General features: G+C 40.2%; 1 protein-coding gene across 2 annotated transcripts in view; it reads right to left on the bottom strand.

Annotated features, from left to right (window-relative positions):
- ASAH1 (N-acylsphingosine amidohydrolase 1) overlaps nt 1–13,019 on the bottom strand; it is a 31,553-nt gene that overhangs the window by 11,579 nt on the left and 6,955 nt on the right. The window contains exons 2-4 of one of the 2 annotated variants that reach the window (XM_086380653.1): nt 4,339–4,385; nt 1,382–1,472; nt 562–648 (exon numbers count right to left, since the gene is read on the bottom strand). In XM_086380653.1, the coding sequence (XP_086236779.1) occupies nt 562–648; nt 1,382–1,472; nt 4,339–4,385 (225 nt within the window). The remainder of the gene's footprint in view (nt 1–561; nt 649–1,381; nt 1,473–4,338; nt 4,386–13,019) is intronic. The other variant, XM_086380654.1, reaches the window with a different exon arrangement.

The raw sequence follows: 13,019 nt of genomic DNA, 5'->3' as shown, positions 1-13,019 counted from the left end.
GTTTCTCCTTGCAGTGGCTTCTCTTGTTGTGCAGCATGGACTCTAGGTGCGAGGGCTAGAGTAGTAGTTGGAGTAGTAGATGGAGTAGCAGTTGGAGCGGTAGCTGGAGCAGCAGGTGGAGCAGCAGATGGAGCAGCAGACGGAACAGGAGGTGGAGTAGTAGTTGGAGTAGCAGATGGAGTAGCAGTTGGAGCAGCAGCTGGAGCAGCAGACGGAGCAGCAGATGGAGCAGGAGATGGAGTAGTAGTTGCAGTAGTTGTGGCCTGCAGGCTTAGCTGCCCCATGTTCATCCACAAACCATGTCTTTTATAAATACATTAAAAAGCAACTAATTGCTGAAATTTACCACGCTATTTTATGTCTTGTAATATTACCAAGGGCCAGAATTTTAAGTCCCTCTGAGGTTTTAACAGTAGTCTGAAATAAAAGCAAATTTGTCCAAGTTCCTTAGACAAGGCTGTCAAATTACGCCTTTAAATAAGTATAGAGCCTTTGCCGAAACGTGTGTATATTTGGCTGTGTGTGTCTTTAACATTTATTGTAGGAAATAATATTTCTTACCAACTTTTGATCCACTAAGTGTATAATTTTTCCACTTGGCACAAATGCATTTACTATATTCTTCATGGAATTCACTATAACTTTCAGCTGAAAAATAAATTTAAAAATTGATTAGAGACATAAGGAAGCATTGACATTTAACATTAATCTTCATATAGAAAAGTATTTGAAGACCATTTTAGAAAAGGCTTGTAATTAATGTACATCCATGTTTACTAAATGATTAGCCCTGTTTTGTAAATCACAGTAATCATAATTGTCATCATGTCACACTGATCTGTATACCTAAGATCTGTGCACTTTACTGTATGTATACCATACCCCAATAAAAATTTTCTGAAAGCCTATAATCTGTATTTTAATCAAGAATCACACAATGAATTACAGAAGGTTTTATTTCAACTGTGTGCAATGAATATATATATTAATAAAAAAACTGAATGCTTTTTAAGTGTTAAAAAAGATTAATTTTGGTGTAACAAAAAAAAGATATAGATTTTTGACTTATCTATATGTAGCTAAATAAGAGAGTACTATTTAAAAACATATGTAAACAAGACATATCTTTAACATGATACACGATTAACTTTAGATGATAATATATGATGTGAGATAAAGAAACAAAGGCAGAGGCTAGTAAAAATCGAGAAGCTACAGAAAAATGACATCCTCTTTTCTCTACTATCATTTATTATAAATGGCAGAGAACCATGGAAAGCAGATTCTTAAAATACGTGGTACAAAGTATCATGATGTGTTCTTTTAAATACAATTATATTCAGTCAAGTCAGAAATAAAAGATTTAAGAATCACACCCTACCGCTGGTGCTTTGACCACCATCAATTCATGCCATCTTTTGTACGGTGGTAAATCGAGATTTATGGTGTACCATGGAACTGGACCCCTGTAACTGCAATGAGAGGTGTATCATCTTCAAATGTTTAAAAGCAGTTTCCTCATGATGGTTAGATAGTTACATCATTATAGGTATGTTAGAGACATATTCTTAATAACAACAGAGAAGTTGGTACTCAAACCAAAATTTGCAAAAAAGCTCATTTTCCACTCAGCACTTCTGTGCTGGGTCATTTATTCAATGCCATTTTAGAAACCCTAAAATGGAATTACAGCATTATAGAAAGGTTAACGCATAATGGTGATAGGTAAAATAATCAATTTTGGCTCAATAGCTGTATGTAACCTGAGTATCACTGCTAGAAAATATATACCTTTTTTTTCCATCCTAAATCTCTACGAAGATTTAGTCTAGGCTCTGGGGACTTCTCCATTTGGTTTCCCAGTCTCAGAATTCCCTCTTAGATAGTCTCAACACTGTTGTCAAATCATTGACTCTAGAGCTGGCTTCAGTAAGGTCACTTTTAAGCCCCCAGAATGGCAACATAATATATGAGCTTCCCACCACTGACTTCAAGAACCTTCACTACTGACTCAGCCATGCTACTCTTCCTACTATGCTGCTGCTGCTAAGTTCCTTCAGTCATGTCCGACTCTGTGCAGCCCCATAGACGGCAGCCCACCAGGCTCCACATGCCCGGGATTCTCCAGGCAAGAACACTGGAGTGGGTTGCCATTTCCTTCTCCAATGCACGAAAGTGAAAAGTGAAAGTCAGCCCACCAGGCTCCTCCGTCCATGGGATTTTCCAGGCATCCTACTATACGTCCTCTCTTCTCCGTTTTTTTTTTTTTTTTTGCTATGCTGTAGGAACTAAAAAGCCTCTTGATGAAAATGAAAGTGGAGAGTGAAAAAGTTGGCTTAAAGCTCAACATTCAGAAAACGAAGATCATGGCATCCGGTCCCATCACTTCATGGGAAATAAATGGGGAAACAGTGGAAACAGTGTCAGACTTTATTTTTGGGGGCTCCAAAATCACTGCAGATGGTGACTGCAGCCATGAAATTAAAAGACGCTTACTCCTTGGAAGCAAAGTTATGACCAACCTAGATAGCATATTGAAAAGCAGAGACATTACTTTGCCAACAAAGGTTCGTCTAGTCAAGACTATTGTTTTTCTGGTGGTCATGTATGGATGTGAGAGTTGGACCGTGAAGAAGGCTGAGCACCGAAGAATTGATGCTTTTCAACTGTGGTGTTGGAGAAGACTCTTGAGAGTCCCTTGGACTGCAAGGAGATCCAACAAGTCCATTCTGAAGGAGATCAGCCCTGGGATTTCTTTGGAAGGAATGATGCTAAAGCTGAAACTCCAGTACTTTGGCCACCTCATGCGAAGAGTTGACTCACTGGAAAAGACTGTGATGCTGGGAGGGATTAGGGGCAGGAGGAGAAGGGGATGACAGAGGATGAGACGGCTGGATGGCATCACTGACTCGATGGACGTTGAGTCTGAGTGAACTCCGGGAGTTGGTGATGGACAGGGAGGCCTGGCGTGCTGCGATTCATGGGGTCGCAAAGAGTCGGACACGACTGAGCGACTAAACTGAACTGAACTGATGGCATATGGGATCTTAATTCCCCAACAAGGGATCAAACCCAGACCCCTTGCATGAAAGCACAGAGTCTTACCACTGGACCACCAGGGAAGCCCCCACATTCTCTCTCCTCATTCTTCTTATTAAGTCCAAGCCAAGTCACTGTTCGATCATATTCATTCCCCGAAGTCCTACTCTTCAATTTACACATAGCCATTTCTACTGTGAGGATAGTAGCAACATCCACTACTGATCAGTGGAGCCAGGGCTAAAATCCTGATGGATGAACTCTGCTACTATTCTCTGTTGCCACGGAAACATTATCTTCTGGCACCTGTTACTGAACTGAAAGAGCCTCTTACGGGTGTGCCATTCAGTGACTGATAAGCTTAAATCTGCCTAAAAATAGCCAGCATTTGCTCCTTTACTGCCCTGCTCCAGAGAAGCAAATGGTGCACTCTGGTGGGTGCTACAATGTTACCAGGCTCTTAAATATACAGACATAAATCCAGACTGATTTCTATAGTGGGTGTGGGTTAAGAGGGGATGTGTTAGTTCCTACAAGTCACAGTATTGGGGTCCTATTTATACTTCTGTAGTCATGAAGAAGAATAATTCTTTGTTAAAGCTGTATGCATTCTGTCTTCCTTTCTCTGTAGCAGGCTACTTTCAGGGCAAGGGAAGAGCAGGGAGAAACGGTGACCGTTCCTGACACCTCTTCCTTCTTTTTCACATTCTGTACCCCCTGGGGTGGTGAGCCATTCTTAGATCTTTCCCTATTTAGCCACGTAGGATTTGAAAAGGCCAAAACCCTCAACTAAAAACATTAATATTCAACACACTAAACATGATATTGGCCCTTCCTGTTTTCCAATCCTGTTTTGGCCTCAATAGTTTTGATTATCATGGGCAGGGTTTTATTTTTTTGAATGTTTCACGTGAGATCCCACACTCTCTTGTTTCAGCATGATAGGGTGGTTTATACTCAGGCATCACAGAAAATCACCGGTGACCTCTGCATTTGTTAGCATGAGAAAAATACTTAGGGGGAGATAGAAGAATTTAGTGGAGAATGCTAATCCTTTTTTTCTTCCCCTGATTTTGATGGGCTCGAAATGGGACATTTCATCATGGGGTATTTTCACATTTGTTCAAAGTCTTAGCCAAATGCATACCACACAAACCTGAGGGAAACAAAATCATCTCAGGATAGAAGACATGACTTAAGGTTTTATTCAGTGTCGTTACTTCTATGAGATCATACTTAACATGGAGAGAAATCTCCAGGAAGGTCAGTGTGAATCCTGCTCGTCTGATGTTTACTCACGTGGGCCCTGAAGGAGGATAGGTTGATTTTCTGCAGTCTTCAGTCCACTAAAAAAGCAAAGACAAAAGTTTCAGAAAAACAGAGTAGGCAATCTGCAAAGACAGCTGGTGAAGACAAAATCAAGTATGATTTGTCATTTTAGACCATTTCAATGCCTCTTAAAAGTCTTTTTCTCCCATGAAAACTTCAAAATCTCAAACTTAAGTGAGTTTTCGGTCTCTTCAATTTACTAATTTGGCTTTTCAACTGCAAATACATTGAGTTAAGAGGAAATACAAGAATATAGATTGAGGCTTCCTTGGTGGTACAGCATTTAAGACTCTGTGCTTCCAATGCCGGGGGTGCGGGTTCAGTCCTTTGTAGGGGAACTAAGATCCCACATAAATGGATGTAGAGCTGAGTCACTCTGCTACATCTGAAACTAACACAGCATTGTAAATCAACCATATTTCAATGTTTAAAAAATTAAAAAAAAATGTAGATGGAGGGAGTTCCTTGGAGGCCCAGTGGTTAGGATTTTGGGCTTTCAGTGCTGTGGCCCAGGTTCAATCCCTGGTGGGGAAACGGAGATCCCAAACGCCCCATGGTGCAGCCAAAGGAAGAAGAAACTGTAGAAAAAGGTTTATGACAACTAGGTTGATTTATCACTTGCCAGGATCTGATATACTTATGAGCTAACTCTACTGCAAGAAATCTGCATCCTAAACCAGACTTTCAGGGCACAAGGCCGGGCCCCTTCATACTCTGGCCCTTCATCACCCCAGCCTCCGTGTACAGCCACATGCAACAACATGCTGTGCTCTCTCACTGTTCATGCCTGTGCAAGCACCCGCTCTGCCTTCTGCCTACAAGGCCCACCCTCCACCTTGTAAACTTTTGGCTCCAACTTCTAAGATCCAGCTCAGATGTCTTTTTGGTGATGTCTTCATCTACTTGCCCCGGGAGAATAGCCACCCTCTCCTCTTTACTCCCACAGCACACGTACACATCTCCCTTGCTACCCTTCTGATCACATACACATCTCCCTTGCTACCCTTCTGATGTGCCCTGTACTCCTCTGTGCGTCTCTTCACGACCAGACTGTGTTCTTGAGGAGTGTGCAGAGCCCCTGCGCGGAGGCTACCGCTGAGGTAATGAAGGAACAAGACTGTTTTTAGGGAACACGGTTTAGTCTTGGCAGCAAAACCGAAATGGTTCTCAGTACAAAATGATTTAAAAAAAATCCACACTGATTTATCATTCTTTTATTACTAGTCTCAAAATGCCAGGATGCGTTCATCTTCTTTTTGCTGGAGACCCAATATTGCAAGAGAAAAAAAAATTGTTTTAAAGAAGCATAAATTCACAGTAAAAGGAAGGTGACGTAGGAAAGGAAACTACTAGCACTGTAGTTTGACCTCAGAAAATATATCCACAGCAAATTTGTCTGGGAATGCAGATCTCACATCCTGTTTTAACTTTTGATCACCCGGGAAGTGTATAAGGTAGTCTGACGTTACCCGATATTCAAACATTAATTGTCAAAATACCACAATACGTTTCTCATGTAAGTACCGTTTTGTTTATCACTTTTGGTTGAACTCATTAAAAAACAGTATTAAGTGTAAACTTAAATTTTCAAAGGCTATCATTAGAACTTAAGCTCCATTTCACATGATTGGAATATAAAATATTAGATATTAAATAGTATCGATTTGACAGTTCAGAATCAAATTAGCACAAGCTAATTTTCAAAGCCAATCAGTGTTCAATAAGACTGACTGAGGGTGGTGGTTCTTATTCAGAAAAATTTCAGTCTCAGTCCTGAGTTCAGAAGTTGTAGTAAAACTGCACTGCTGCCAGCAGAGGCAGGGACAGTCAGGATACACAGCGTCTATTTCTTATAAAATTCACACAAGTGAAAAATCTGTGAGAGCAAAAGAAGTTCACAGTTGAATAACAACAACATGATAGATTTAAGTATGTTCCACAAAGTACCTGCCAATCAACAATAAAATTACTAACCATAAGCTTTAAACATCTGGCATTTTCAGAAATTTTGTACATTTGTCCAACTAAGCTTTTTTTCTGCTCCACCACTATTAATTGTTACATATCACAGCAGATTCCACTTCAGGTTTTAGGGAACTACTAAATTCTCAAGTTCTCTGAAAACACCCTTGGCCTGCTGTTGCTTTACGCAGACTATTCACAAAGACTAAATCTTTAGTCTCAAACTTGGCATTGGATGCTCTAATAAATACTGAGAAGCGATCAGTGTCAAGAGTCAAGAAGATAACTGGGAATCATTTGCCTTGTTGTCTAGTTGATCTCGACACTGCTCTTGAAGCCCCAGGCAGCAGCAGTCTTTGGCTGAAGGCTAAAACAGTGTGAAACAAATTTTCTCAGGACACATTTCTTGTACTTCTGCCATCAAATGTGATTTCATCAACTCACCTTTAATAAACAGCTTTCCCTGCTTTGCTTATAAATAAGCTACCTGCAGATTTACTTTGGTTGTAGCCTCATTTTACTTTTTAAAATATGTCAATAAATTCTGCGGTGATGAGATACTCTACCTGTTGTTTTGTGATCACTTTTTTCCCTAGGAATTGGGAACATTGTGATGTCTGCATGGTCCTGCGATGTCAACATACGCTGTATTCTTTGGATACAACTCTAGAGTCTCTGTGTAATAAACACAAGGTTCTGCCAGCTACTTATCAAGAAAATCCCTACTCTGCTTGGCCTCAAGAGCACATCTGAAGTCCATTTTCCTTGTTATGATGTGATAGGCTTAGCCTCGTAATTTTCTTAAAGATTAAAATAACGTGATGTGTCAATTCATGTGACACTTAAATGCAGCCGAGTTGTAAGCTGCGTAAGCTCCATTCGAAACACAGGGAACAGCACTGAAAGCCTGGAGCCCACCACACTCAGGCTCTTCAGGAACAAGCCAACTGCTCCTGTGCTGAAGCGGCCACAGCCAAAATGCAAACAAGAGCACCTATGGGCCAATATAGCTTGGTGTATGGACCCTGATGTACGAACTTCATGTAATTTTGACACGTCATGAAATATTAATCTTCTTTTGATTCCCTCCCAACTTTTTTTCCATTTGTACCCTCTTAAATTTTATTTTGTTTTTAACTTGTTTTATATTGGAGTATAGCCGATGAACAACATTGTGATAGTTTCAGGTGGACCACAAAGGGACTCATCCATACACATACATGTATCCATTCTCCCCTAGAGCTTCCATGGTGGCTCAGATGGTGAAAAAACCTGCTGGCAATGTAGGAGACCTGGGTTCAATCCCTGGGTCAGGAAGATCCCCTGGAGAAGGGCATGGCAACCCACTCCAGTATTCTTGCCTGGAGAATCCCACGGACAGAGGAGCCTGGCGGACTACAGTCCATGGGATTGCAAAGAGTCAGACACAACTGAGCGACTAACACTTTCACTTTCACCCTCCCCCCAGCTTCTGAAGGACATACAAACTATCCCCAGTTCACAGACCTTACAAAAACAGGTGCCAGACCAGCACTCAGGGTACTGACACCTAAACAAGCTGCTCTTGCTAGATGATTTCTTCAGTTTCTGTCAAGGCAAACCCTCCGAGGTGGCGTAAAAATGAAAGTGTTAGTCGCTCAGTTACGTCTCACTCTTTGCAATCCCATGGGCTGTAGCTCTACAGGCTCCTCTGTCCATGGAATTCTCCAGGCAAGAATACTGGAGTGGGCTGCCAGCCCTTCTCCAGGGGATCTTCCAGACCCAAGGATCAAACCTGGGTCTCCCCCATTGCAGGCTGATGCTTCACAGTCTGAGCCACAAGGGAAGGTGGCATGTATGTGTGAAAGAGAGACAGAAGAGGGAGAGACACTGTATGGGTTTAGTGTTTTGCTCAGCTGCAGTGCCATATGCAAGTCTGGATGCAGAGGCTGGGGTGGGGGTTGTCCTCTGTCTACTGGCCCCTCAACTGAACTCTCCTTTCGTCTTCATTATTCTTATTCTCTAGAATAAATGCTACTCTGAGCCAGGAATCTCTCTGGGATCGCCTTTCCTCAGAACACCTTTGTCCACTTTTTTCGTCAGTCAAAACTCCTGCAAGGGTTTTCCTTGGTATATATATAGAATGGAATACTTACTCAGCCATGAGAATAAACTAGTGGTTACCAGTGGGGAGGGAAGGCGGGAGGGCAATATAGGGGTACGAGATTAAGAGTTACAAACTATTAGGCATAAAATAAGCCACGATGATGTACTATACAATATGAGGCAAATAATATTTTATAATAACTATAAATGGAGTATAACCTTTAAAAATTGTAGGTCACGATATTATACACCTATAACTTAAATAATATTGTACATCAACTATACTTCAATAAAATCATAACTGCAGAAATAAAAAGGATAGGAAAATAAAGGTGATAAACTTTTTCCCAGAATAGAGAGAAAAAAAAGGAGGGAAAAAAAAGAGAGAGAGATTTAGAGCATCAATGCATGGACTTCCAGAAAGAGAGCAGAGATAATAAAGAGGGGAAAGTAATGAAAGAGATAATGTAAGAAAAATGTCTACAGCTGAAAGGAGATGAGGCCCCAAAATGAAAAGGCCTACTGATTATTTGAAATAATGACTGAATACAAGCGCCTTCAGTGAGACACATCACTGAGATATTTCAAAAGGTAAAGGATATTGGGATTTCCCTGGTGGTTCAATGGTTAAGAATCCACCTTGCAATGCTGGGGACATGGGTTCCATCCCTCGTTGGGGAACTAAGACCCCACAGGCCACGACTACTGAGCCTGCAAGCTACAACTAGAGAGTCTGTGCACAGCACAGAAGTGTTTGCTTCTGAGATGGAAAGTCTAATTCGAAAAGATACACGTGCCTTAAGGTTGACAGCAGCACACTTACAACAGGCAAGACGTGGAAGCAACCTAAGTGTCCATTAACAGGAGAATGGATAAAGATAAGACATGGAATATTACTCAGCTATAAAAAGGAATGAACTTACTTCCATCTGCAGCAACACTGATGGACCCAGAAATAATCATACTAAATGCAGTCAGTCAGAAAGACAAAGACAAACATCATGGTATCACTTATATGTAGAATATAAAAAATTATACAAATGAATCTACTTACAAAACAGCAACAGACTCACAGACATAGAAAACAAATTACGGTTACAAAAGGGAAAAGGGAGGGGTGTAGGGAAGGATAAGTTAGGAGTACAGGATTAACAGACACAAGCTACTATATATAAAATAGATAAGCAACAAGGATTTATTATATAATATAGAGAATTATATTCAATATCTTATAATAACCTATAATGGAAAATAATCTGAAAAAAATACATGTGGTCAGGAAGCAACAGTTAGAACTGGACACGGAACAACAGACTGGTTCCAAATAGGAAAAGGAGTTCATCAAGGCTGTATACTGTCACCCTGCTTATTTAACTTATCTGCAGAGTACATCATGAGAAACTCTGGACTGGAAGAAACACAAGCTGGAATCAAGATTGCCGGGAGAAATATCAATAACCTCAGATATGCAGATGACACTACCCTTATGGCAGAAAGTGAAGAGGAACTCAAAAGCCTCTTGATGAAAGTGAAAGTGGAGAGTGAAAAAGTTGGCTTAAAGCTCAACATTCAGAAAACGAAGATCATGGCATCCGGTCCCATCATTTCATGGGGAATAGATGGGGAAACAGTGGAAACAGTGTCAGACTTTATTTTTGGGGGCTCCAAAATCACTACAGATGGTGACCGCAGCCATGAAATTAAAAGACGCTTACTCCTTGGAAGCAAAGTTATGACCAACCTAGATAGCATATTCAAAAGCAGAGACCTTACTTTGCCAACAAAGGTTCATCTAGTCAAGGCTATGGTTTTTCCTGTGGTCATGTATGGATGTGAGAGTTGGACTGTGAAGAAGGCTGAGCGCCGAAGAATTGATGCTTTTCAACTGTGGTGTTGGAGAAGACTCTTGAGAGTCCCTTGGACTGCAAGGAGATCCAACAAGTCCATTCTGAAGGAGATCAGCCCTGGGATTTCTTTGGAAGGAATGATGCTAAAGCTGAAACTCCAGTACTTTGGCCACCTCATGCGAAGAGTTGACTCATTGGAAAAGACTCTGATGCTGGGAGGGCTTGGGGGCAAGAGGAGAAGGGGATGACAGAGGATGAGATGGCTGGATGGCATCACTGACTCGATGGACGTTGAGTCTGAGTGAACTCCGGGAGTTGGTGATGGACAGGGAGGCCTGGCGTGCTGCGATTCATGGGGTCGCAAAGAGTCGGACACGACTGAGCAACTGATCTGATCTGATAACTCAATCACTTTGCTGTACACCTAAAAACATAATACTGTAAATCAATTACATTTCAAAAAAAACAGAAAACGCAACACAACAAAAAGAGTTTGCTTCCAGAGAAGAGGGATGGGGCAGAAGGAAAGAGCTAGAGATGGCGGCTTTTCATCATAAAGCTCTCTGTATTATTCGATTTCCTTTAACTATGTATACTCTGATACACATTTTAAAATATCAAATCAAAAACCTGCAAGATTTCATCTATATCATGTGGAGGACTTTCAGAGACTGATTCCCTGACATGATTTTAAGTATTTTTAACTGTCATTATCTAAAATTATTTAAAAACAGTGGTGACTGCAGTGGAGGGCAGGGTACTCTAAATCTTTGTTTAGTGAAATGTTAAGTGTCCTTGAAACTGGACACCGAAAAGCAGCACTCTACTTAAGAACTCAAACTACAAGTTTTCCAAACACATCACTTAAAAAGAAGGGCAGGTATTAACTTTAGAAATGCAACTCTTACCTCATCCTAACTTACTTAAATATCAGACCTTCAGGTGAGTAAAAAATGCAGAAAGCAAATTTATGGCCCTTTTGCTACATTTCAAGTTTTCAGCAACTTTAGGGTCATGCACTGGATGTAAAGCCCAGCTTGGTCAGGGACTAACGGGAGTCCCACTGGCAGTCCCAGCCCAGGCTTCCCTGTTTACTCTCCTAGCTTCCCACAGAATAAGAATAAAGCCTCAATTTATTTCCTAATAGGGAACAATCTGTAATTCCTTCAGGGATTTTTCAACTCAGTGAGTAAATGAAATGTAAGGAGGCTCATCTTTCCTAGTAATTATATCTGTATGACCTGGGTTCCAAAGCCAATAAATGAGAAGGCAATGGTTCTCTGTCAAATATTATGAAAGAGTTCAACCTACCCCAGAGATAAGAGAGTAAGTAACCCACTCATCACACATTCAGGAGGCTGATAAGCCAGTGAACCACGATAACCCTGGTAGCAATAAATAAACATTGAAATATACAGACATGAAATCTGCATGGAATTTGGCTATTAAGAGTAAAGGGTAAATGTGATTGTAATTTTTAAAGATAACACCCACCAGATCAGGGTTATTTCAGGTAGACATCAAGTGCTGTCACCAAAGTCATTTTTAAATTTTTAATTCTTTTTATTGAAGTGGAGTTGATTTTACATTATTATATCAGTTTCAGGTATACAGCATAATGATTCAAATTTTTATCGATCATATTCCATTTACAGTTATTATAAAATATTCACTTTATTCCTTGAACTGGACACAACGTCCTTGTAGGTTATTTACTTTACATATAGTACTCTGTATCTCTTAATCTCCTACCTCCAATTGGCCCACCTCTTTCTTTCTCTCCACTGGCAACCACTAGTTTGCTCTCTGTATCTGTGAGCCTGTTTCTGTTTTGCTATATTCATTTATTTTTTAGATTCTTCATATAAGCAATAATCTATGGTATTTCTCTCTCTGACTTATTTCACTAAGCATAATACCCACTAACAACAGTCATTTTAAACAAAAAAAATTAGATTTGGGGTAGAATGAAGACAGTTACATTCTCACTGTCAAGGGAAACTTCTACAAGGAAAGACGGCTTCAAAATCTACGTGTAGACTTGAAACAAAATTACTGTGAGCGCATTTGTTATTTACAGATTCTTACTATCTCCAAATTTAACTATACAAGATTTTAGTAACAGACAACTTTATTAAGGTAGGCAAAAACTTAAACAGATGATAGGTACAGAGTGTAACTAGATGACAAGGAGTGATATTAGGTAGTCTGCGTGGTATACTGTGTTACTTTGTCAAAGGGTTAAAAAACACAACCAATTTAAAACCTCAATCTCTCTCATCTGTGTGCTCTCTCATTTCTGCTTCCTAAAGCCAAAGAAAGTGGTGAAAATGTCTGTAAAATGTTTTGTAAATACTTCCTGGGTCAGCAAATTCCCTAATTATTCTGGTTATTTGATAAGAACTTGAGACTCTTTGAAATTCCTCAGTCGTGATATCCTCCCCACTCACTAAAAAAAAAAAAAACAAAAAAACCCCAAAAAACTAACCATAGAGCTACTTACATAACTATATTTAGGAAAATCACATATAAACTGAAAATTCTTCCATCAGTAACCCGGCTGCCCCATGCCTAAAAGAAATGACACCTTGTCCAGCTCCCTAAAATATGAGCCCTTCCAGATGAGAACCTCAATGAAATGCGTGCTTCTAAGACTGTACTAAAGAATCCACAAAGCCCTCAAGTGCTTGTCTTATTCACATAATCAGAAAAAGGCAATGAAAGAAAGTATATAGTGCACACCAGAGTTCTTACCTT

This window comes from Bos grunniens, chromosome 27 (genome assembly GCF_055505025.1).
Source record: "Bos grunniens cultivar Pamir isolate PY7600 chromosome 27, Bosgru_T2T1.0, whole genome shotgun sequence".
NCBI classification, from domain to species: Eukaryota; Metazoa; Chordata; class Mammalia; order Artiodactyla; family Bovidae; genus Bos; species Bos grunniens.
This window is presented reverse-complemented; position numbering and strand designations above follow the sequence as displayed.